The sequence below is a fragment of the Neoarius graeffei genome, chromosome 18 (genome assembly GCF_027579695.1).
Source record: "Neoarius graeffei isolate fNeoGra1 chromosome 18, fNeoGra1.pri, whole genome shotgun sequence".
Classification (NCBI taxonomy): domain Eukaryota; kingdom Metazoa; phylum Chordata; class Actinopteri; order Siluriformes; family Ariidae; genus Neoarius; species Neoarius graeffei.
In genome coordinates, this window is record NC_083586.1 from 61959486 (window position 1) to 61986810 (window position 27325).

General features: G+C 41.0%; 1 protein-coding gene across 2 annotated transcripts in view; it reads right to left on the reverse strand.

Moving 5' to 3' along the window:
* The window catches only part of cc2d1a (coiled-coil and C2 domain containing 1A), a 65899-nt gene that overhangs the window by 19087 nt on the left and 19487 nt on the right, over positions 1–27325 (reverse strand). For both annotated transcript variants that reach the window (XM_060899174.1, XM_060899173.1), the window contains exons 5-22: positions 24781–25008; positions 23705–24017; positions 20978–21087; positions 18383–18455; positions 18152–18250; positions 14276–14403; positions 14050–14122; positions 13822–13961; positions 13409–13520; positions 10325–10497; positions 9960–10070; positions 4746–4804; positions 4123–4239; positions 3661–3731; positions 3509–3567; positions 2854–2905; positions 1881–1980; positions 1615–1705 (exon numbers count right to left, since the gene is read on the reverse strand). In XM_060899174.1, the coding sequence (XP_060755157.1) occupies positions 1615–1705; positions 1881–1980; positions 2854–2905; positions 3509–3567; positions 3661–3731; positions 4123–4239; positions 4746–4804; positions 9960–10070; positions 10325–10497; positions 13409–13520; positions 13822–13961; positions 14050–14122; positions 14276–14403; positions 18152–18250; positions 18383–18455; positions 20978–21087; positions 23705–24017; positions 24781–25008 (2109 nt within the window). The remainder of the gene's footprint in view (positions 1–1614; positions 1706–1880; positions 1981–2853; positions 2906–3508; positions 3568–3660; positions 3732–4122; positions 4240–4745; positions 4805–9959; positions 10071–10324; positions 10498–13408; positions 13521–13821; positions 13962–14049; positions 14123–14275; positions 14404–18151; positions 18251–18382; positions 18456–20977; positions 21088–23704; positions 24018–24780; positions 25009–27325) is intronic.

A 27325-nucleotide genomic window follows, 5' to 3' on the forward strand; every position in this document is an offset into this window, starting at 1 on the left:
CTGTGCCCTTGGCAGAGAAACACCCCCAAAACATAATGCTTCCACCTCCATGCTTGACAGTGGGCACAGTGTTCCTGGGGTCATAGGCAGCATTTTTCTTCCTCCACACATGACGAGTAGAGTTTAGGCCAAATAGTTCAATTTTGGTCTCGTCTGACCACAGAACCTTCTCCCAATCACTTTGTACATCTTTGAGGTGATCATTGGCATACTTTAGGCGGGCATCCACATGTACCTTCTTAAGCAGGGGTACCTTTCGGGCACTGCAGGATTTTAATCCATTGCGGCGCAAAGTGTTGCCAATTGTTTTCCTGGTGACTGTGGTCCCAGCTGCCTTGAGGTCATTCACTAACTCCTGCTGTGTGGTTGCAGGCCGATTTCTCACAGTTCTCATGATCATTGCCACCCCACGAGGTGAAATCTTCTGTGGAGCACCACACCGAGGTCTATTGATGGTCATGTTATACTTCTTAAATTTTCTCACAATTGCACCAATGGTTGTTACTTTAATACCCAGCATCTTGCTAATGTTTTTGTAGCCCATTCCAGATTTGTGCAGGTCAACAATCCTGTCTCTGAGGTCCTGAGAGAGTTCTTTGGTCTTACCCATGTTGGAGAGTTTGGAATTTGTCTGATTCCGTGAACAGGTGTCTTTCATACAGGTGATTAGTTAGAACAGGTGTCTTCAATTCAGGTAACAAGTTGATTGGTAGAGTCTAACTGGTCTGTGAAAGCCAGAACTCCTAATGCATACTAGGGGATCAAGTACTTATTTCCCTCAATGAAATACAAATCAATTAAAATATATTCTTTAAAGTTATTTTCTGGATTTTCTTTCTGATATTCTGTCTCTCCATGTTAGAATACATCTACCATTAAAAGTATAGAATGATCATGTCTTTATTAGTGGGCAAACCAACAAAATCAGCAAGGGATCAAATACTTTTTACTCTCACTGTGTGTGTGTGTGTGTGTGTGTGTGCATGCGTGCGTGTGTATATCACACACACACACACACACACACACACACACACACACACACACACACACACCTGTTCAAAAGTTTGGGGTCACCCAGACAATTTTGTGTTTTCCATGAAAAGTCACACTTTTATTTCCCACCATAAGTTGTAAAATGAATAGAAAATATAGTCAAGACATTTTTCTGGCCATTTTGAGCATTTAATCGACCCCACAAATGTGATGCTCCAGAAACTCAATCTGCTCAAAGGAAGGTCAGTTTTATAGCTTCTCTAAAGAGCTCAACTGTTTTCAGCTGTGCTAACATGATTGTACAAGGGTTTTCTAATCATCCATTAGCCTTCTGAGGCAATGAGCAAACACATTGTACCATTAGAACACTGGAGTGAGAGTTGCTGGAAATGGGCCTCTATACACCTATGGAGATATTGCACCAAAAACCACACATTTGCAGCTAGAATAGTCATTTACCACATTAGCAATGTATAGAGTGGATTTCTGATTAGTTTAAAGTCATCTTCATTGAAAAGAACAGTGCTTTTCTTTCAAAAATAAGGACATTTCAAAGTGACCCCAAACTTTTGAACGGTAGTCATATATATACACACACACACACACACACATAGAACTCACCTCTATAATCTCTCGGATCTCACACTGATTCTCCAGTGCTTCAAGTTTCAGCTGAGCATTTCCCACCACCTTATCATTTTTGAAGAGGCCACTAAACCCGTACGTGCACAACACACACACACACACACACACACACAGTAAGGCTTGTGAACAGATGGTGTGATTTTTCTCCATAAATTCAGCTGTATTCTGTGAGCTCATGCTTTTTTAACCGCATTTTAAAACAAAGTTTATTGGATGACAGAAGAAGTAAAATAAAACCTCACCCTTTGTGGATGACTTCGAACTTGATGCCTTTGGTCTGCACCACTCTCTTAAAGCCTCGGTGTGTTCGGTTGATGTGCAACTTAAACTGCGCTCTGAACTCTGTCATTCACAGAGGAAAAGGGGGGAAAAAAAGAAAGAAAAAACATTCTAACCATGATTTACACAACCTGATGAGTCACTGACAGCACTTCAGGTTTGTCGTTCGTGGGTGTGGCCTTTCCAGGTTTCATGTTTACGTTCCAGTAGAAATGTCAGTAGCTAAAATGTCGTCATGCATTTTATAAACATCATCACTCAATTTAATCGTGTAAAGTTCCAAAACCTATTCGTAACCATCTCAACACCTACTCACAAATCTGGGGGTTTGAAGATTAAAGCAAAACAACTTTGGACACACAAGAAGTCTCAACATAATGGACAGCTGTGATTGGCCAGTGTCACTGACTGACAGGATGTTTAGAGCTGCTGCACAACCACCATTTTTTAAATATTGTAATATCATCCAGGAGATGATGGGTGGCTCTAAACTGATCATAGGTGTGAATGGTTGTTTGTCAGCCCTGTGATGACCTGGCGACTTGTCCAGGGTGAGCCCCGCCTCTCACCCGTAGTCAGCTGGGATAGGCTCTAGCTCGCCTGCGACCCTGTAGAACAGGATAAGGCGGCTAGAGATAATGGATGGATGGGGATAATGAGACCATGATTATCGGTCTTGCCTCCATGTTTGTCAGCCAAAACAGTGACACGGAGAATAAATACAAGATATGAAGTAGTGAGAGCAGAGGATCGTTTAGATTTTTCACTTTAGAACATTATAATGCGACATGGAGCTCATCTCTGTTCAAACCAACACAAGAGCTGAACAGTCATCGGTCACTTGCTAGTGGGAACACAGTGTTGAGGTGTGTATATATATATATATATATATATATATATATATATATATATATATATATGTGTGTGTGTGTGTACCTGGGCAGTTGGTGCTTTTAACAGTGTTGGTTTTGTCTCTTTGAGCTTCTTCCTACACAGAAAATAAACTATAAAATTGCAAAAAAAAAAAAGACACTATTTTGTCAGAGAGAGAGAGAGAGCTAGAACAGGGGAGCGAGACACAGAGAGGGGGACAGAGAGACAGAGAGGTGAGCGAGCAAGAGACAGAGAGAGAGAGAGAGGGAGAGGGGGGAGCGAGAGAGAGACAAAGATAGAGAGAGAAAGGTGGTGGGGAGAGAGACAGACAGAGAGACACACAGAGAAAGAGAGAACGTAAGAGACAGACAGACAGGAATGAGAGAGAGAACACAGGGGAGCGAGAGACACAGAGAGGGGACAGAGAAACGGAGGTGGGGGAGCAAGAGACAGACAGACAGAGAGAGAGAGAGAGAGAACAGGGGAGCAAGAGACACAGAGAGGGGGACAGAGAAACAGAGAGGGGGACAGAGAAACAGAGAGGTGGGGGAGCAAGAGACAGACAGAGAGAGAGAGGGGGGAGCGAGAGAGAGACAAAGATAGAGAGAGAGACAAAGGTAGTGGGGAGAGAGACAGACAGAGACACACAAAGAGAAAGAGAGAGAGAGAGAGAGAGAGAGAGAGAGAGAGAGAGAGACAGAGACTTTTTTTTTTTTACCGAACTAGGGAAAGGGAACTCAAAGCGCACACTAGCGTCCAAATCACTGGCTGAAAATCCTGCGAGAGAGAGAGAGAGAGACTGAGAAAATGGCAGAATGACCCAAGTACAAGTAAGAAGGAACTCATTTCCCTTCACGACACGACACACACCTGGAGTGGGGAGGTTGATTCCTTTTACGATTGACAGCTCCATCTCACTGGCAGTCAAACTGGGGAAAATCCTACAGAGAGACAGACGCAATTCAGCCCAGGTCATCTTCTCATAGTGTGTGTGTGTGTGTGTGTGTGTGTGTGTGTGTGAGAGAGATAAGTACTAGAGCTTCATGTATTGTGAGTGCTGTTAGTGCAGAGACATACTTCATTACACTCAGCCCTGTTTAAAACCATGATGTTTTCTGTCAACTATAATACCAAGTGTGTGATTTTACAATAAATAAATTATGATATAAACTCTTTTCTCTTTTAACTTACTCGAATACGCGCCTCAAAATCTGCATCCAGTCTATACGGACAAAGTGGTTCCAGTGGTAGAGATCACCACCCCAACCAGTTTGAGGTAGAGTAAGTATGGTGTGTGTGTGTGTGTGTGTGTGTGTGTGTGTGTGTGTTTACTTGACGGTGTTGACCGTGCGTTCCTCTGTGTGGTGACCTGGAACTGGATAGCCTTTAGCATTAGCTTTCTTCAGCAGCTCAATATAACTCATACACTCCTCTGCCAGCTTCTCAAATCTGCAAGCAAACACACACACACCAATATTTCTCATTTCATGCTGTACTACAAGTTCTAAGCGTTATATATTAAACATCCAGCCCAGCTGAACCCACTGATCAGAAAACTGCACTAGTGGCTGTGGGCTAATATTCTAATAAACAGCCCTTTGCCTGAGAGCTCTCATCTGCTACACTCCTCCCTCAGCCTCCTCACTAAACAAACAAACAAACACCAGCTGATTCTACGGTATACACTACATTTCAATGACAAGTCAAATGATCTCAAATTACACAAGTCCACTAGCTGTAAACGCACTCATTAGCTTCATCAGGTCACGTCTCAGCTAACAGATTACATTCAGATACACTTTAGTTTTGTTAAACAATTCCATTAATAAGACCAAACTGTTAATCTTTGTCCAAGTACATACAGCTACACATACACACTGATTCAAGTTCCTGAACTGACCAATCAGAATCCAGTATCCCACAGTGGAATGATTTCGTTTTGGATGAACTCCTACCTCACGGTCTCGGCCATGTTGCCCATTTGAGTGAACTGCTGCGAGTAGCTCAGACATTTCTGCACAACAAGAGAGAGCGAGAGAACAGCGATTAGTGAACACACTGACTGTTTAAGACGAACTAACAAGTCCACATTTCACATCATCTACACTGCCGAACTTTTCAGTACCACAAGTTAGAGATGAAAGTGGAGCAAAGGAAAAAACCCTGAAACCGGGGGGGCGGGGCAACGTCCCCCGAAAATATTTTAATAACATAACACGCAAAACGCTGCATTCTAGTACTTATTTTCACTAAAACAAGTTATAACTTTTAAGCCTTTTTCTTTCAAGTATATTAATGATTAACATGTCAAAAATATAAAATTTAATTCCCCTAGTTAATGAGTAATTTTCAGGAGTGCATTTAGAAAACGCGGTGATTTTCCTGCTACACAGTTCATTACTTTGAAAAAAAAAATCAGACAGTTGAAGGTAAACTCAGGTGATTCTCATGAAGCTGCAGTGAACATGTCCAGGACGCATTTTCCAAAATCAATACTTAATTCACATAAACTCTGATATTTTGTGTAAAGAAAATAGGGAGCACTGTATGGACAAATGGTTTTCATCATCATATAAACTAATTTTTATATCAATTAAACAAAAAAATCTATGGAAATTCTCATTACCGTTATGTGTCCGCATCCCTTTTTTAATGTTTACTTTAAATCATATAAAAATTCCTAATTATATAAAAAAAATACAGTGTCAAGTTATTTTAAAACATATTTATGCATAATATTAATATTTTTTCTGTTGAACAAAAAAAGGTACTTGATTTTAAACAAAATAACTCTGTCCGCACCAAATGTTTCTCATTACCGTTTCCTGATTTCACCCCCCTATAAAAAGTACACTGTGCCTTTAAATTGATCAGCTATCCCATGATGCATCACTTCAGATACAAGATTCAAAATGGAGACAAGGTCAGTTGCTCACTCTTCTCTTACTTTGTGATATTTATATTAATGTTGCTAAATCTGTCCTCAGTTAAACTGTCTATTATCATTACCGTTATGGTTTAATACTCATTACTTTTAAAAATAAAAAAAATATATTTTTTTATGATTATTATCACAATATAAGGCTTTAACATGTGGCAAAGTTATAGGTTGCTAGCATTTCAGGTTATTTGTGAAATTAGCCAAGAGTATCTCATTACCGTTACTCAATGTTCTCATTACCATGCACTGTGAGGGCAATAAATAAATGTCAAAAAAAAAAAAGTAATTGTCATGGACTGTGCTGTTCATTTAATGGGATATTTTGTGGAAATATGAAATAAATTGTCAAAAAATGTTTTTAACTCATGATCTAGCTTCATCATTTACTGTAACGGTGATGAGAACTATTCTGTAAGCCTCAAATAAGAATAAAATTCCATTAAAATATTTTTCCATTAAAAAAAGATCAGCATAGTAAAGTTCACACTATTTTAGGCTCTCAACTTGAAAAAATACTGAAATGAGGTGAAAAACTTTGTTAATGTGAAGGTCTTCAGTGCTGTTAAAAAGTAAAGGCCTGTTAGAGTTTCTAAAGCTTTCAGGTTTCAATGTTGGGGACGTTGAGCCTCGTTTATCAATCTTTTAGTAGAGTTGTGCGTTTGCAGAAGCTAAAGTGAACTAAACATTTCCAATTCAGATTTATGCGAGTTGAAGCCAATTGTTTACATTAGTTCGTATTGTCTGTAAATTTAAACACGCCAATGAATACCAAACTTCTCATGTAAATCAGGGGCGTAGGGTGTGTGTGTGTGTCACACACTGACTGGCAGCCTGAGTGCAGTATGTAACAAAAAATAAATTCCCATTGCTAGTTTTAGGCAGCTTAGAAACCGGCTCTTCCATTATTGCTGTTTCTTCCACGGTTTCTTGATATTGTGTTCTAGAAACGGCACTAAAACTCAGCTTCGAAACCACAAAATGCAACTTTGATGGGGAAAAATTTATATATATATATATATATATATATATATATATATATATATATATATATATATATATATATATATATAAAAAGTGATTCCACGCTTATGGGTACTGAAATGGGGACATGAACGTATTCACCTAAAACCATTTCTTTTTTTACCATCAGGTCACAAAACATGTAATCTTTAATGAATGATATGTTAAAAGATAACTTTAATTTTCTGAGATGTAATAAAAACATATTTATATGCCAAAGTCAAGCCTATGAGTTCCAAAATGATGTCTGTTACATTACTTCTGTTACGATTGTCCATCTCGCGTCTGTTACAAATTAATTACAATCTAGCTCTATACCATGTTAATCTTATTGAAAGAATGTGTATGTTTATTCTACTACACACGTTTATTAATTATATTTGCTAAAACATCACCTTCCTATGTTTCAAAAAGTAATTCTACATTGTTAAAATTGAGAATATATATGTCCACAACACTTCTGTTACGTTCTGACTTTGGCATATAAATATGTTTTTATTACATCTCAGAAAATTAAAGTTATCTTTTAACATATCATTCATTAAAGATTACATGTTTTGTGACCTGATGGTAAAAAAAGAAATGGTTTTAGGTGAATTTTTAAAAATAAGTTCATGTCCCCATTTCAGTACCCATAAGTGTGGAATCACTCATATATAACAAATACATTGCTTACCTCTCTTCACGTTGAAAGAAGGAGGAAAGTTTTGCTTGTTTTCACATGGCGAATTATTAACAAGAGGAAATACTCGTAATTCGCAACTAAAAAGCCTGCAGCTACACTGGCAGCTTGAACACGCTTTCTAGTGCGATTGTGTTGCGCTTGCGCAGAACGGTGTCAGTCCTGCGCGCCTTAGCACGTGCACTTGAAGGCGCGCTGAACGAGCTCCGGCACGCGCGCCGTTAACAAAGAACACCTGTCTTTAATCAATGAACTATGTTTGGGCTATTTAAGGACTGCGCCCATGCGAGGACGATGCGAAGTATTACGCCGCGTCTAGGAACGCGAAAAATCCGAAAAATAAAAAATTCTCCATTCGGAAAACCGGAGATTTTCAAGAGTTTTGTCAAATATCCGGATTTCCGGGTCATTAGCGGAAAAAATCCGGCGGAAAATCTAAAAATCCGGAATTCCGGAACACCTTCTTGACTACACAAGTTCTAGTTGAGTGTTTTTTTTCAGTATTTGGTACTCAAAATCAGCACCAGCAGGAACTAACGGTGTAGTCGATTTAAGGTTGTAACTCAATTTCTATCCTTAGACCAAGAAGAAGAAGAGAGAAAAAAAAAAATAATCGCCCTGAACTCTTATTGGGAAACTCAGGACAGTCTCCTCGACCCCACGTTCAGCAAGTGACGTCGTAACAATATGGCATCAAGAGTAAACAAAGCAGTAACACTATAGTACACACATGAATCATCTTTAAATCAATCAACATCCAGACGTCTTCACTTGTTAACTCTTTGTAGCTCGAATGTCGAAAAGGACAATTTCTTAACATCACGCTCCTGAGCTAAATCAAACGCGGCATATTGCTTTTAAGGGGCGGGGCTAGCATTACTGTTATTATTTGCTAATGGGTTATGCTGGTTGCGGCATTAAATTGCAACACCGTCCTTTTTTATTTCGCACCTGGCACTGCAAAAGTTTTACGTATCCTATTTTTTTTAGTACAAATTTCTATTTTATGACTTCTACATTATCGAGTCAGTACAAAAACATTTTAGATTCCAAACATCAGCTTTGCAGCACAAAATTAAATGTATGTACGTCAGTCAAGAAAGCAGCAGAATAACAGACAGTTTTCAGACATAAAACATAATGAAGGCTACGGGGTTTTGCTGCAGGAATAAGGAGCGACTGTGACAAAGTGTCCAGAAGAACCGAGGATGGTTCTGTAAGATGTTCAGTAAAACCTACAGCTCATTTCATGATAAAACAAAAACACACTGACTTTTTTTTAAACAAGCAAAATATAAAAATTATTGAGTTTGGTTCATTTATTACTGTTTACTGCTCTTTACAGTATCTTTCCATGTAGAAACATTTAATTTAATTATATTTGAAGCCATTATTTCTCTAAGACTTTTGCACAGAACTGTATTTACATTTAATTTCTGAAAAACTAAAGACACGCGACATGAGCGAACAAATACTTTAATTCCTCGTCATGCGGTGCCTTTTTCTTTGCCAATCAGATAAAATAAAGAAAATCATTTTCATTTCTTTGTAATGCGTCTTTTTGTTTTTGTTTTTTTAAATCCTGGTCATTATTACGACTCCTCAACGTTGAACATCGCTGCTCTTTGCTGATTTTACTGTAATCATTTCCAGTCGCTTGGTGGAAAATGACCTGAAGCCCGAGAATTCCTAGCCTGGGCCCGCCCATCCTAAGTGTGACGCAACACGAGGGCCTGTTGCGAATATTAGTCTGGCAAGGCAAGCTATCTCCAGCTCTTCCAAGCTCCCGAAAAATTGGGAGCAAATCAACTTTGAGCATCTCCAACGGCCCTGGGTAGAGGCGTGTTCAAGCCACTGACGTAGTAGAACTGCGACCGGAAGCCATAGATTGTTTACAGAATCTATGCCGGAAGCGCTTCATTCACTAGAAACATTACGAACATGGAGCAGCGGCAAGCCTTTGACACAGCGGTAGATGCTGTATTGAAAGCATTCAACAGGAAGTTCTCATTGAAAACGGAGCAAAGAGCAGCCCTGGAGGTATTTATCTTCTTCCTGTTACTCAAGCAGTTTCCGTCACGTCACATACGTCAGAGGAAAGAGTGATGTGATTGGTTTAAGCTTCGTCACAGCCTTTTCTGGCTTCGACCAGTAGCAAACTGAGGCATTTCAGGGAGGCGGGTCAACCACGCGCTTTGGGAAACGGTTGGGCTTAATATCTTTGCCAGACCAAATGCTCACAGAGCTTTGAAGTCGCGTTAGCCAGACTAGAGAATTCCACTGGTTCCCGATTCTGAACATGCAGTGCAAACTTCAATTAACCCGACTTAGGTGTGACTACCACATGTTTCACAATAATAACATGCTCGAACAACACACACACGTTTTACATATTTTAGTAACAGGATTATGAAACGGCAGGATTATTAGTTAATGCAGGAGATTAGATTAGACTGCAGTCTAACGTGTGATGTGAGTGTAATAAGCATGTAACAGGCACGTAGGTGTTGGTGAGGATGTGCTGACCTCATGCTGCTGCCTGAGGCGATCCATGAGCTGAGCGTACTGCTGGGACGAGCGGGAAGAGCGAGCATGAGGGAGAGCGTAGTCTTCCTCATTCGCTGGGGCACTGGGCACCTAGAGAGAGAGAGAGAGAGAGAGAGGCAGGTAAAGGTCAATGAAACAAATTAGTGAACAAATTTGCAAGTCAATAAAGAGCTGTTTGAGGTCCAACACAATAATGCAGTCTCGATTTTCTCCACTGTCAGATTCCCAGGACTTTACCACACCATGGAATCCTCTCCGGTGCACGCTGGTCTAGCTGTATTATTATATACAGGGTATCACTACTACAATCATCATGATAGTATTGTGAAAACACACACACACACCTTGCTGATATCAACAGGAAGGCCTCCTTTGGCTGCAGTGATCATGGGGTCGAGTCCCTTGGCATTGCGAAAGTGCTGCGCTGCTCCCTGAACGTCCTTCATCTGCTTCGAGCGCAGGGCCGCTTTAACAAACTGCTGCCTACGACGGAGCAGGAAGTCCAGCTGCTGCTGAGCTACACACACACACACACAGATGTGCGTTATCAGTTTTATATTCATGTAATTTGTTCCTTTTTTTGTGGTGTTACAGTCCTATTCCAACAATTAATGTTATTTTCGCCCATTTTATAGTGGTGATGCTGCAGTTCTACTCCAACAATTACGGTATTTTTGTCCATTTTTTTATTGATGCTCCAGCAGTTATGGTATTTTTGCCCAATTTTTTTTTTTTAAGTGGTGTTACAGTCATACTCCAACAATTACAGTATTTTTGTCTATTTTTTGCTGCATTATAGTTCTCTATCTTATCAACATTCAGCTCCCTGAACAGCACTGGCCTCGATCAAGGCCGTTGCTGGGGCAACATTTCCCCCAGAAGGTCACTGCTGGGAGACACTCTCGCATTCTTCGCATTCCTTCCCCAATTTTCCACAGTCGCCGTTTTTCACCCCCAGTGTGACAAGCGGGTGCGTGACCAGCGCCGTTTGCATGGCTGCAGGAGCGGACGGCTGCTTGCTTGCGCTGGGTTACCTCTACCTCCTCCCCCCCTTCACCCCTCACCCTTGATTGCCCCCTCCTTCCCCCCTTCAAGTCCCATGTTTTAAAGTGTACTTGTGTTATTGTGTGCTTGTGCGGAGGTTTTTAAATGCTCCCACACTGTACTCCTGATAGGAGCATAGTGGGGGGGGGGGGGTGTTCTTTTTTTCCTCATGTTACTACTGTGTTTCTTTTTCTTTTATCCCTGTCTTCCTGTCCTGTTCCCCCTCTGTAAGGACAGGTTGATGGTCAATTTCACTGGTAACAGTGACAAAGGGTTCATTCATTCTACAACAATTACAGTATTTTTGCCCATTTTTTTAAAATTGGTGCTCCAGTTCTACTCCAACAACTACAGTATTTTTGCCCATTTTATAGTGGTGCTCCAGGTCTACTCCAACAATTACAGCATTTTTGTACATTTTTTCAGGGTGTTACAGTTCTACTCTAACAGTTACGGTATTTTTGCCCATTTTATACTGGTGCTACAGTTTTACTCCAACAATTACAGTAGTTTTGCCCATTTTTTTGTTCAGTGGAGCTCCAGTCCTACTCCGACAATTATGGTATTTTTGTCCATTTTTTTAGTGGTGCTACAGTCCTACTTCAACAATTACGGTATTTTTGTCCATTTTATAGTGGTGCCCCAATCCTACTCCAACAATTACAGTAGTTTTGTCCATTTTATATTGGTGCTACAATTGTACTCCAACAATTATGGTATTTTTGCCCATTTCTTTTTAGTGGTGCTACAGTTCTACTCCAACAATTATGGTATTTTGCCCATTTTTTTTTTCCAGTGGTGCTCCAGTCCTACTCCAACAATTACGGTATTTGTCCAATTATTTTTTTGTGGTGCTACAGTTCTACTCCAACAATTATGGTATTTTTTCCCATTTTATAGTGGTGCTACAATTCTACTCCAACAATTATGGCATTTTGCCCATTTTTTTTTTCCAGTGGTGCTCCAGTCCTACTCCAGCAATTACAGTATTTTTGTCCATTTTATAGCGTGTTACAGTTCTACAACATTGTTTTTTTTAGTGGTGCTACAGTTCTACTTCAACAATTATGGTATTTTTGTCCATTTGACAGTCTATGCAGGCATCGGTGAAAAAGGGAAAACCCACGCATGAGGAGATCACACCCCCTTATTGTGACTGCGGCTAAACCCACCTCTACGCAGCAAGAACCAATCAGAAAAGAGGAAAAGCCTGCACCGGCTTACAAACCACCACCAAAGTCCAGTGAGAAGTTGTTGCAGGACGCACAGCCTGTAGCCCCGCCCAAACTTCAGCTCCTGCAGCCACCCAATCAGAGAAGGCTGGCTGTAACGCCAGATACACCATCTCATTATCTGTAGCCGCTTTATCCTGTTCTACAGGGTTGCAGGCAAGCTGGAGCCTATCCCAGCTGACTACGGGCGAAAGGCGGGGTACACCCTGGACAAGTCGCCAGGTCATCACAGGGCTGACACATAGACACAGACAACCATTCACACTCACATTCACACCTACGCTCAATTTAGAGTCACCAGTTAACCTAACCTGCATGTCTTTGGACTGTGGGGGAAACCGGAGCACCCGGAGGAAACCCACACGGACACGGGGAGAACATGCAAACTCCGCACAGAAAGGCCCTCGCCGGCCACGGGGCTCGAACCCGGACCTTCTTGCTGTGAGGCGACAGCGCTAACCACTACACCACCGTGCCGCCCGCCAGATACACCAGTCATTTCAAAATGGTAAACAGCAGGAATTTTATTGTTTTTAAGAATGCTACTCCAGAAATTATGGTAAATTTGTCCACTTGTTATTTCTTAAATTATCACAACTTCATCCACCTGTTTGCACTTCTACAGTCCTACTCCAGCAGTTATGATGATTTTCCATTTGTTAGCATTTTTAAAGCGCTACTCCAACATTTATGGTAACCCTGCCCATTTGCTCACGCGTTTAGAGTGCTACTGAATAAATTACTGTTTCATACAGTCATTGCTACTGCATTGCTTCAATTACAGTAAATGTACCCATTTGTTAGTGCATTTACAGTTCGTGCCGCTTCAGCAGTTACAATAGTTTGTCATCAATATATAAAGCTAACTTGTAAGCTGGAAATCAGCTATTTAAAGCGAGTGATGTGGTTTAAGCACATTAAGACATTATCACGAGGCCATTGTAGAACAATGATGAAATTACTGAGTCCAGCTCAGCAAACAGTACAGCAACACCAACAGGATAAACACTAACTACACTACACTACACGACTAGGGGAAGCTTTAGAGGCCGTACAGTATGGTTTATACAGCTGCTCTATCAACAAGGCTAATACAGCAAAGTGAAGAACATACTGAACCTCTGTCCAGTTCTCTCTCTCTCACACACCTACCTTTAGGCCCCATTTTGGGGGTGTCTGTGGAGGCCGTGGGGGTCACTGCAGGGGATGAAGACTGTGAGGGGGCGGCGGCTCGAGCTTTCTGAGCAGCAGGACGCACCGCTGGCTAAACAACACAACGGAAAACATACAAAAACAACCCAAACCCAGGATCAGTATAAAGAGGATGGTTTAAGCTAATTTGTAACCTCCAGGCAAGACAACTTCATTTATAGAGCACTTTTTACATCTCGTTTAAACGGCTATAAAAGATTAGCAGAAAAAATACAGACAGACAATGTTTAAAAACAAAACCCACATAATTTAGCTAAATTAATAGCAACTCGACACCTTCCTGATCACGGTAACCTGTCAGAGTGAATCTTAATAACAATCCTTTTCTCTTAATGTCCTGTTTGGTACGTTACCTTTGCCATTTCCTTTTGTGGCCCATCATCGTCATCATCATCCCCTGCGTCTGCATCCTGATTGGCCAGTTTCATGGCTGTTTCCAGGACACCCAGGAAGTTTTGCTCTGCATTTTCGGCACCCTGTAGAGGAGGACAACCTGAGAAAGGGGAATAAAATGCTACCATAAACACACTGGGGCACATATGGACATGCTTGGACACACACTTCAGGTGTGCATGTTATACCTGGTGGTACTGGTAGCTCTGCTAGATTGACAGGTCGTCCTGCTTTGTGTGCCTTAATGGCATCTTGATATTGCTAAACACGTACACAAAAACAGAACAAATAATATTATTGTGTGTATAATCCTAGACAGATTCATCCAAGCATTAGTTTGAATATAGTAAAGAGGCAAGGAAGGTGTGGTCTGTGTGCGCGTCAGTCCCAGTGAAGGAGGCGTGGCCTCTGTACCTTAGCAATACGCTGGTGCATGCGAGCTTTCCGGTCATCTCCTTTGCTTTTGGCGCTCTCGGCTGCACTCTTGTATTTCTCCATGCGCTGCTGCAGGGCCTCGGCCAGGTTACGGGGAGCAGGAAGGGCTACACACACACACACACACACACACACACACACACACACACACACACGTCATTTCCACAGGGTTTCTGCAGGCTTGAACAAGTTCAATTTAAGACTTTTTAAGACCATAACAGGTTAAATTTAAGATTTACACTACCGTTCAAAAGTTTGGGGTCACTTTGAAACGTCCTTATTTTTGAAAGAAAAGCACTGTTCTTTTCAATGAAGATGACTTTAAACTAATCAGAAATCCACTCTATACATTGCTAATGTGGTAAATGACTATTCTAGCTGCAAATGTCTGGTTTTTGGTGCAATATCTCCATAGGTGTATAGAGGCCCATTTCCAGCAACTCTCACTCCAGTGTTCTAATGGTACAATGTGTTTGCTCATTGCCTCAGAAGGCTAATGGATGATTAGAAAACCCTTGTACAATCATGTTAGCACAGCTGAAAACAGTTGAGCTCTTTAGAGAAGCTATAAAACTGACCTTCCTTTGAGCAGATTGAGTTTCTGGAGCATCACATTTGTGGGGTCGATTAAATGCTCAAAATGGCCAGAAAAATGTCTCGACTATATTTTCTATTCATGTTACAACTTATGGTGGGAAATAAAAGTGTGACTTTTCATGGAAAACACAAAATTGTCTGGGCGACCCCAAACTTTTGAACGGTAGTGTCTCTCATCTCATTATGTGTAGCCGCTTTATCCTGTTCTACAGGGTCGCACACAAGCTGGAGCCTATCCCAGCTGACTACAGGCGAAAGGCGGGGTACACCCTGGACAAGTCGCCAGGTCATCACAGGGCTGACACATATGCCGCTTTTCCACTACCAACGCGGCTGAGTCGGGCTGAGCCATGCTGTGCTGAGTCGAGCTGAGCGGGGCTGTTGGAGTTGCATTTCGACTACAACTGCGCTGAACCGTGCTGGCTGGAAGTGGGTGGACACATTGGGTGGAGTTAGCGAAAGTGGGTGGACGTCATGTGATGTCGTTAGGCGGCGCAAACAGTGACATCAGTGATCTTTTAAGCGGTAGTCTCACAACCCGGATAGTAAACAATAAACATGGAGGACATGGAGTCGTTAGTGTTGCTGGTCTTGGTGCTGTGGCTTATTGTCACCGACAACGCCAACAGATACTGGCAAGAGCGTATAGATGAGGCGAGGCGCATAAGGCTTCAGAAATTCTCGTAATTCTTCTTCTTCCGGGTTTACGGTGTTTACAGATCCCAGCGTGCTCGCGGGGCGTGTGTGGGCATGTGAGGACACTCCTCCTCACCAATCAGTGCACAGGGGAGTGTCTGCTCACGCCCCTAGCCCCACTTGGCTCGGTTTGGCTCGCTTCAGCCCCACTCCAAAACGGTGCGAGTTTTAGGGGCTAAGCAGGGCTGAAGCGAGCTGAGTCGTGCTGCTCTGAGATAGTCGAAACGCGAGCCGTGTTGGGCTGAAGTGAGCTGAAAAAGGGTAGTGGAAAAGGGCCAATAGACACAGACAACCATTCACACTCACATTCACACCTACGGTCAATTTAGAGTCACCAGTTAACCTAACCTGCATGTCTTTGGACTGTGGGGGAAACCGGAGCACCCGGAAGAAACCCACGCGGACACGGGGAGAACATGCAAACTCCACACAGAAAGGCCCTCGCCAGCCACGGGGCTCGAACCCGGACCTTCTCGCTGTGAGGCGACAGCGCTAACCACTACACCACCGTGCCGCCCTGAACGGTAGTGTATGCCGCACAAAAAAAAAAAAAGATTGGGAGATCATGAATTACTTTCAAAATAACAAAATTTATCATCATTCACCAATGAACTCATTACATCCCTAGGGTGCGCTCTTGCATTAATGAGGAACTAAGTTGCAGTGGAGCCAAAGACATCCCGCAAATCACTTGAGGATGAGGCATTCGATTCCGTACGGTTTGTGTGTTGTAACGTTACAGTTCGCACGGAGTTAGCTGATGCACCGTCTCGAGACGTGCTTGGACCTGACAACGGTGAACAAAATTGAGTGATGGCATGCGATTGTTGCAGACTTTTATGGGCAGCCTGGTGCTTCTCCGCTTTCGCGTGCGATTCCGGTGCCGAGTTTGAGTGTTCTTTTGCACAATGTGCAGTACGCCTCAAACGGATTGTTTGGTACACGTTTTAACCAGTCTACGAAATCATTGCGTTCAAGCCAGCAGTCGTTAAACTTGCATTTGCCCATTTTGCTACAAACCGTGACGATCTCCCTCGCTTCTTTCAGGCTCTACTGTCTAAATGCGCGCGTACCATGCTCTGTGCATCACCATGCCAACCGGCAGGGATGAGAGTGGGTGGTCACCAAAAAAGCAGAAAACAAGATGGCGCCTGAAGCCGGGGGTCTGGGAGGGATACCCCCCCAGGAAAATTTTGAAAAATGGGGCCTTACAAACCACTTTTCCTGCAGTCTGAGCTGTAGTAGATAAAAAATCTGTTGTCTTTTTTTTATATATTTACATGAAAATATGTTTCAAATCAATAGGAGAATTGTTTGAATTCAAAATAAAGTCACATTCTACATTCAAGGGTTTGGTTATAATTTATGATCAACAAAAATGACAAACTAAATTCACATTAAACGTAAGTTTTATTAATTATCAAAATGTACATATATTAAATAAAATTTCTTAGGGAGAAAAGGTCAGTCACCCGATGTCCTCATTAGTTGCATATGATTTCAAAGTCTTTTGAAATATTTAAGTTTTCAAAACTGTCAGCATTAATTCAGATTTACTGACCATCATATACATGTTCGATGTATTAAATCAAACGAATGCTAAGTTTATGGGATAATGTCTATGTACACTTTATACAATTATTTATAGTTCACAGTCACTTCTCATTTTCATTTAATCATTTCGACGACTTCTTCAGCCTTTTGGCCAAAGACAAGAGCTTGTCTCTCTGTTTTTTATACCAGCATTGATTTCACGTACCTTCGCTTCGTCTCGCTTGTCAATTGTATTCGGCATTTTGAGTTAAAAAGCCGATACGAAAGAGAAACGCATTTTTGAAGCGCAGCGACGATGAACATGTGCAAGTTTCGATAAAATAGAACAGATGCGGGTACTTTTGTAAGAACTGCTATGATTGGCTTTTGTTCTCTCCCACACTCTTGTAAGAACTGTTATGATTGGCTATCATGCTCTCGCCAGCGATGTTTTGGCCAATTACATTGTAGATAACACGTATTCTACCGCGAGACTTAGCGAGACTAAAGATGGCGAAAATGTAAACATGTAACATCGTTGTACGCTTGAGTATCATGAAGGAACATACCCCAACCCCCCTCAATGAAAAAAACATCTCAACGGATTTGGCATAATATCGATTTTCGCTCAAAAAGCGGAAATCCGCCGAAAAGCGGAAAACTCTCATCCCTGACCGGGCTAGACGCCGGATTCCACTGTGTCATATTTGTAGTTTGCAGCGTAGCCTACTGATACTAAGTAGGCCTAGCCTATATGACTAATTATGAATATCACCAACGCATTTAACAAAAAAAAAAGCGCGAATGGGGTAAATGGACGTAAGGATTTAAGACTTCACAAAATGACATTTAAGACCTACAATGCAAAATATGCTCGTATTTTAGACTTTTTAAGGCCTTAAATTAGGATTATCAAATTTTAGACTTTTTAAGACTCCGCGGAAACCCTGTTTCCAGCCTAGTATTCAGTATCCATTTTGCAGTGTAGCCTAAACACACTCACCCAAACCCCAAAAGCAGAGAACTTACGAGCGTCAGGTGCTGGAGCAGCAGCAGGTGGAGCAGCAGGGGTGGGTTTGGTGGAGGCAGATTGAGGAGCTGGAGGAGAATGCTCAACTACAACATCTCCTGCAGGGACAAGAGCAGAGTGTGTGTGTGTGTGAGTGAGTATGACAGAGAGGAAAATAGTGTACTGAACAGAACATGTACAAGTGAGTATTCGCATCTCATTATTAATGACATGTGATGTTCAGGACAAACCAGGAGGGGGCGGAAGTGAGCTGGCATCAACATGCTCTCCTCTGTCTATCGCTTCGACTACAGAGTCCAACTTCTGCGAAAGGGAGAGACAGATAATAGAATCGATTTCTTTATTGTTGCAGAGTAAGATGATCACTCACGGGTGATATCGCTAAAATTCTTATACTGTGATCTTTCCAAAAGTGTGCTTTCAAAGAAGTTATGCACTGAGGATGTTTCTGCTTCAGCATTCACACATTAACGGAGCTGACGTAAAGAATAAATAGGAAACAATAATATTAGTTTATTATAGGGCTGTGCGATATATCGAATATACTCGATGTATTGCCGAAAATTCTGTGTGCGATACATAAAATTATTATATCGTAACTATCGAGTATTTTATGGTCATCTTCCGACTTGCGTTTGTTTCGTGTTTGTTTAAAACCTTTTCCGGTGGTTTTCTCCCTGTCCCTCAGGCAGTAACGTAAGAGGCTGCCTAAGGGTAAAGAAAACAATAACATCACGCACTTGCCAACCAATCCCGGGCGACATCTCGGTGCTGAAAGGAACTTCCGGGAAGATTTTCTAGTTTCGGTTTACAGTGCTGCCTGCTGAGAGGCAGAGCCAGAAAACATTCAGTTCAAAAGTGTGCAAAGAGAAAAATGATGTTTTGCAGATCTCTCTCTTCTCTCCCTCAATCTCTCTCTCTCTATTGTGAATGTTCCAGTGGTTCTCAGTAGTCAGGTTAATAGCTTGGAGATCTATTTTTTTTTAAATAATTTAATGAATGAGCACTTTTCTTATTTAGGCTAAATGTCTTTCTCAGTGTTGAGCTGCACTTTATTGGTTCAAGCTCTGAGCAGCTCTGTATTGTGTTGCCCCTTTGTTGCAATTTTCAAGATTGTTTTTGCAGTTTGTGCCACATCTTTGTTGAATAAAAATAGTCTTATTTCAACTCAATTGTGATTAATCACTAACGTGAAAATTTAAAATGAGTTGTTGAAAACCACCTGTAAAGTTAACCAAGAATGTTATTTAATCTGCAGGGATTGTAGTGAAAACAGTAAAGAGTAAAAGTTAGATTTCATGGGGTCCTTTAGAGGAGATTTAAATATATCAAGATATATATCGTATATCGTGAAATGGAGAAAATGTATCGGGGTATTCATTTTTTCCCATATCGCACATCCCTAGTTTATTAAGATGCTGTTTATCCGCGTCAAGCAGAAACTGGATCACAAAAGGCTCCGAGTCGACCAGTAAGCACCAAGGTCTAGAAAAGATGGGGAGTGGTTTTATGACAAGTCACATTTTTTTTGGACAAATACACTATCGTTCAAAAGTTTGGGGTCACTTTGAAATGTCCTTATTTTTGAAAGACAATCACTGCTCTTTTCAATGAAGATCACTTTAAACTAATCAGAAATCCACTCTATACATTGCTAATGTGGTAAATGACTATTCTAGCTGCAAATGTCTGGTTTTTGGTGCAATATCTCCATAGGTGTATAGAGGCCCATTTCCAGCAACTCTCACTCCAGTGTTCTAATGGTACAATGACTACGTTTACATGCACATCCAAATCGAGCTGCTGTTTGTAATCGAGCTGAAGGTCCCAGCAGGGTGCCAGAGAAATCCAATCCTACATGCACACAATGAAATCGGGCTATTGTGTGAGGTGCATTGTGCACCCGAGCCACAGGTGGCGCTACACGCCCCATCGTGTTGGTACACCTCCGGTTGTCGTCATGAAGAAGAGCTATTCAAGAGTGTAAACAAAGTTATCAGTTCCGTGTTCTCCATTGCGCGTTTTTCTCCCGTCCATGAATTTTAATATATTCAACTCCTTAAGCTGAATGAGCATGAACTCTGTCTCCTCATTGCTCCAGAAGTGCACGTTTCTGCTCGCCATTTTCTCTTCTCCGTTTGTTCCTCCTGACCTCTTCTGCTGCTCGCTACTACTGTTGTCATGCCGACCGAGGCTGTTGTGTTTCCCGCTTGTGGTCTCGTCACTCGTCACTTCCGGAAGGGGCAGTAAGTAGCTCGACTACTAGCTCGATAGGGTTTACATGCACTAAGTAGCTCGGCAGAAATCGCATAATCTAGGTCGTGTAGCTCGATTCCGAGAAATCAAGTTCGGTTCAATTTCAGCCGAATTAAGGTGTATACATGGCATTTTGAACTTCGATTTCAGTCGAGCAACGGCAGAAATTCGATTCTCTCTATGTGCATGTAAACGCACTGAATGTGTTTGCTCATTGCCTCAGAAGGCTAATGGATGATTAGAAAACCCTTGTACAATCATGTCAGCACAGCTGAAAACAGTTGAGCTCTTTAGAGAAGCTATAAAACTGACCTTCCTTTGAGCAGATTGAGTTTCTGGAGCATCACATTTGTGGGGTCGATTAAATGCTCAAAATGGCCAGAAAAATGTCTTGACTAATATTTTCTATTCATTTTACAACTTATGGTGGTAAATAAAAGTGTGACTTTTCATGGAAAACATAAAATTGTCTGGGTGACCCCAAACTTTTGAACGGTAGTGTACATGTTTTGTCTTTGTAGTTATACACAGGATTTAAAACTTCAAGCTGCTGGACAGTGCATGGTTACCTTGGCGACGACAAGGTGTTGTCTAGCGAGGTCTGTGTTTCCGCTCTTTTTGGCCTCAATAGCAGCCAGTTTATATTCCCTCTGTCTGCTCAACACACTGGCCTTCAGCTCTGCAACACACACACACACACACTTGATAATAGATTTAAATAATAAACAAATTACAAACATCTCCACAGTAAATGATCAATTACAAAAAGTAAACAACTGGTTGCTGTTGAATAAGTTATCACTGAATGTTAATAAATCTAAATTCATTGTATTTCATACACCACAAAAATCAGTTGGGCACATTGATCTCCAAATAAATAATATTTCTATTGAAAGAGTCAGTACATTTAATTTTCTTGGCTTAACAATAAATGAAAACCTCAGTTGGAAAGATCATGTTGACAAAATTGCAAACAAAATTTCTAAAACTTTAGGCATACTAAACAGACTAAAAAATATTCTACCCCTTGATGCAAAAATAAAGATTTACAATTCTCTTGTGTTATCACATCTAAACTTTGGTATCTTACTTTGGGGATTTAATTGTGAACGGATTTTTAAGATTCAGAAGAAAATTATTAGTCATTTCATGTGCTAAATATAATCGTCATACAGAACCCTTGCTTAAGAACGTCCATTTGTTGAAGCTTGAAGATATTTTCTATCTACAGAAACTTAAATTCTATTTCAAATATCATGAAGGCACTCTTCCCAGCTATTTTCAATCTCTACCTTTTAATATTGTAACTCCAATTCATAATACACGCTCATCAAGTCAAATTTATCAACCAAGAACTAAACACAAATTTGCTGAAAAATGTGTTAGATATGATCGACCTCAAACTATTAAATCCACACCAAAAATCATTCTAGAAAAGGTTCATACACATAGTCTTCAAGGGTTCTCTCCATATGTTAAACGCCATATCATTCAGAACTATAGTGTGAGCTGTAATGTTGTGAATTGTTATACATGTTCTAGATAGATGTTCTTCATATATATATATATATATATAATATAAAAAATAATATTGTTTATACACCACTGACTGCATGCCTATTACTATGTTTAAGTACCGTATTTTCCGGACTATACGTCGCTCCGGAGTTTAAGTCGCATCAGCCAAAAAATGCATTATGAAGACGAAAAAAACATATATACGTCGCACCGGACTATAAGTCGCACTTTTTTGAAGGGTTATTCTATCCATAGAATCTGTGATTGTATCTGATAAGCAGCGCGTGGTTACTGCGCGACTGCATTGTTTATTTAATAAATGAACAGCTGAGCAGTGATAACGCGCCCTTTGCCCTGTAAGTAGCCTCGTCTGATTATTTTAACTATCTACTACTATCTTTAATACTATCACTATCGTTATTACTAATAGCCTATATTATTATTATAACTAATATTAGTAGCCTATTACTGATGCATTAATCAGTTTGCTTTTAGAATATTTTTACCGGTAGGGCTTATTATCGCCCCATGGCTCTTTCATCTGTGTTATTAAAGCTGTAGTCATCATCGAGGAGTGTCATTCTTCATTTTTGTCGAATTTTATTTCATCAAATCAGAGGTCAAGTAGGCTATAGGTATATCATCTCCAAAGACAGGTACGGTAGTAAAAACAACCGTCTAGTGAAAAAAAACAACAACAACAACAACAACAACTGCTTTTAAATCCCCTACTTAAATCCTTAAAATGAGTCATTTAACTCATGTCTTGTGTGATCTGATCTCCAATGGTGAAATAAACCGGTTGTGATGAGTACAGTCTGTTATTTTAGAAGATAAATGTAATATATAATTTAATATATAGACTAGTAAAAATTAATATTTTATAATACAATATCACGACATATTACTGTCTGTAACTGTTCGTCACTAAAGCGTTTTCTAAGATCATAATGTCTGATATTATTATTATTATTATTATTTTACACACACAATAAGCGCATGTGCGTAAAGTTATAGTAAACCATCCCCCGCCTTTTTTTTTTTGAGTCGCCGGACCCACCCACCTCCTGCGTTCTGGGACCTCCCATTTCACAAATTAAGCACTGCCTAAAATCATTACATAACTTATTTAAATAACTATAGGCCTATCATTAATAATAAAACACAGGTCAGTCAAGTTTATCAAGCTGATGATTGATTTCACTCCAGATCAGCAAATCCATTGAATTCCTCATCCTCGGTGTCGCTTCTGAACAACTCTGCCAACTCCAGCGGCAGATGAAGCGCCGTTTCCTCTTCTTCTGCGTGGCTGTCGTCAGACTCAGCATCAGCTCCAGTTATTCCGCGGTGAAAAAAAACAACAACACATATATACGTCGCACCGGAGTACAAGTCGCATGGCTAGCCGAACCATGAAAAAAAGTGCGACTTATAGTCCGAAAAATACGGTATGCTATATATGCAAGATTGTTCAAAAGTGACATTGCTATGTGTAAATTTATCAAGTCAAATGTGAATTTTATCACAATACCTAAACATCATATTATGAAAATCTAAAAAAAGTCAATTACAAATATTTTATGTTCCTGCAGAGAGCCTATGGTGGCCTGCATGATAGCGGTTTTATTTTCATTACCTTAATGTAGGTCCCCTGGATCTTTCATATTTCAAGTATTTTTGCTTTTTTATGCTTTATGTTTGTTTGTTGAAGATCCAAATAAATGAATTCTGATATAGCACAATATGTTCGGAGACTCAGTGCGAGTGCGTGCGTGTACCTGAATGCTGGGCGTGGGGTTGGATGGGAGTTAAGGGTGATATTGCCGGTGTATCAGGCGTCACAGCCGGTGTTCTCTGATTGGGCGGCTGCAGGAGCTGAGGTTTGGGCGGGGCTACAGGCTTCGCCTCCTGCAGCGGCTTCTCATTGGTCGCTGGTGGTGGTGGTTTGGAATCCGGTGCAGGCTGTTCCTGTTCTCTGATTGGTTCTTGCTTTGCAGGGGCGGGTTTAGCGCCAGTAGCGACAGGAGGCGGAATCTCTTCTTCGTTAATGGGTTTTCCCTTTTTCACTGACGCCAGCATGGACTGTAGTGTCTGTAACAACAATTAAACGCACACTCAGGCTAATCTGACCTGAAGTGCTAATGTAAACGACAAATGACGGGAATCTAGCAGTTTGTGCTAACTTTCATTCTCTCGCTGCTGTGCCTTTCCCCCCCACAAATTCATTTCAAAAAAGAATTGTAACTTTACAAATAAAAAGGGATCCTCAAGAGAAGCTATGACGAGTACGACATGTCTGCGCTATGCATATTTGATACTGTGAAAACTGAATGTAAATATGACCGGGACACAAAACTATCAAATTTGATCCTGACAGTAAAAAGTGAGAGGGAAAAAAAAAAAACATTAACCAACGGTTGCTGAAGTAATGTCATCACAGACTAGACATCATGAATGGATGACTGATTTGCAGAAGTGTGTACTCGTAGGGAATTATCCCTTTAACATGAACACACATTTAAAGCAGCAGTATGTAATTTTCAGGGCCCCCTGCTGATTGAATTGCAAGTGTAAAGAAAACATCAACAAGCTTTCCCCTTCCCTTTTCCAATCAACTCCTTCCTCAAGATGACTTTCGTCTCATCAGTTGCCTTCCCTGGCTACATTTCAGCAGGAGGCGGAGCTCATTTCTGACCCTGAAAAATGCCAAATTAAAGTGCCGATATTCACAGCATAGTAATTTTACAGATATAACGTACCTGAAGTTATATATAATTGCTCTAATCTACAAATTAGACCTTCGAACTGGAATTAGTTCAGCATTATGATAGGAGCATGAGAGCCGTCAGATCACCTTCAGTCCACGCTCGTATCTGCGAGCCTTGCTGGCTTCTCCTGAAGCTTTGGTGTTGCTGATGGCTGCCTGGTACATTTCGATACGCTCCTGCAGGCAGGACTCCAGTCCACCTGCACCACTCGGGGTAGTGGGGGTGGATTTTGGTGTTACGTTAGCGCGCTGAGTCAGGACTGGTGCAGGAGCCGGTTCCTCTTTATCATCCTCCAGAACCTCATTCAGTTCGGCCTGGTTTATAGAGAGACATGACAGAGAAGTCAGGGAAACAAAAACAAAACAAACAAACAAACAAAACCCACAACAACGGTTTTGTCGAATTCCAGGAGATGCCTACCCAAAATTTTGAATTAGTATTCTTGAAAATATTTTTCATTATTTTTTTCGCGGTCCAGTTTCCAGCAAATCCTGCGCTCTGATTGGCTGGCGAGCGGGAGTTACGCACCCCGGTTATTGACCTCTAGCGACTCGCTCGTTCACAACAACAAATGTAGTAGCATTTTTTTGTCAACATTTATCTTTTTTTAATAAGATTTATTTATAAGATTATTAAAAATCTTGTAAATTTTTGCCAGCATTTCTCAGGAGAATAGCATTAATTTTACAGCATGGATAGCGATAACGACAGTGTTCAGAGCGAAAGCGAGTTTTACTACCCTGAGGAAGAAGAAATAAAAGAAAACATTTCAGGAGAAAGCTAAAAACCTCTAACTGTTGCTAACGCCGAGTAAAACCATGGCTGAATCCTGAATGACTCCTATTTGTATAAATAGGGGACGACATAGGCGGCAAAATGTAGTTTTTTTCCTGCCATGGAAGTGCACTTGTATACCGAGGAGGAAGCAATTTGCATTACAGCCGTGAATGAGGATTCAAAATGGCGCCTCGGCTCGGTTTTCCCTTTCAGGCGCTCTCGTTTTCTGTTAGAATTTGGTAAAGAAAAAAATAAATATATTATTTACCAGCTTAAGGTCGGTCCGTATGGTGAAATACCGTGACCTCAGCCTTGAATACTGACCTCGGTCATGGCATTTCACGATACAGACCTCCCAGCTGGTGAATAATATATACGTATTTTTAAATGAATTTCAGTTAGCCTAGTAAACTAGACCCACCCGCCTAGCGAGTGGGTCTAGCCTCGCACCATATAAACAAAAACACCCCGGGCATCAAATCGTGCCCGCCAATCACAACGCAAGGTTTTTGTTTGGATTCTTTGGGCGGGCTTTTGCAGGAGTGACAACAAAGCTGCGCGACGCTGGAGAAAGCGCAACAGAAAAGATGGCTACGGCTAGTGAACAGCGCGCGTTTGACTCCGCTTTGGAATCAGTTTTAGAAGAATTAGACTTGGAGTTTTCGTTGAAACATGAGCAGGAAGAGGCTCTCCGCTCATTCCTTTTCAAGAAGGACGTTTTCGCTGTTTTGCCGACCGGCTATGGCAAAAGTCTGATCTACCAGCTGGCTCCACTCGTAGCCAAAAGGATGGGGCTAGTTTGTGCAGTACGAAGAATTAATAAACAGCTTTGAAACATTACTTTTTGATTGTTTCTTATTTTCCCGTTATTTTAAATTTAAGGGAAATTATTTCACCAAACACCACTAAATAAAAACTCTCAAAAACAGTTTAAGCAAACCCTTGAAAAACACTTGAAAAAAATAAAGAGTGTATGTTAAGTATGTGGTACAGACTCCAAACTTGTGGTCATTATCTCCAAACTTCTTAATATCTAGAACCTGTTTATTAATTAATACGCATTTTGAAAAATTATTTATTTCAAGGCCTCCCCCACTGCTTTCTGTCGCTCTGACTACGTCACAGTCACTGTTGCGCTGATTGGTCAGACCGTTGGCCTATACGCACAGAGTTTGAAAGACAGCGGGTTGTTCCTCCCACACCCGTCAGAAATGTCTACGGATCGAGGCCAGACTAAATATTCACATTTAGACCCCGTCCACACGTAGCCGGGTATCTGCTAAATCGAAGATATTTTTCTACGTTTTGGCCTGTCATCCACATGAAAACACATCAAAAACGAATATTTAAAAAAACTCCGGGCAAAGTGAAGATTTTTGAAAACTCCGTGTATGCCTTTTCGTGTAGACAGAGATAACCGGAGTTTTGTGTTTTAGAACGTCACAATCTGCGCCAAAAAAATTACAACAAATCTGCCCTGACGTCAAACGTGCGACCTTTGTTTACTGCAGAAGCCAGATTAAGCATGGACAAAGAGTAATGGATCGGAGTAGTGCCTTGAAAGCGTTAATTATTGTGCAGGTGCTATTTACATGTTTAATTTTAGAAGCCCAACTACTGACAAGATTCCCAATCAACGTTTTCTTGCGTCTTTTGAAGTTTATACTCAAATTGCGTTTAGAAGCAATTCTGTCTCCGAGTCTGTCCAGACGAACGAGCTTGGCGTCATGTTTTATGTTTAGGCGGAAGTGACGCCAACAGAGGGCTATTCTGATGTGATTAGGGGGTAGGATTTGGGGAAATAATGCCATCTACAGGTTTGGAATGCTTATGAATGTGACTGAAAACGCAGAT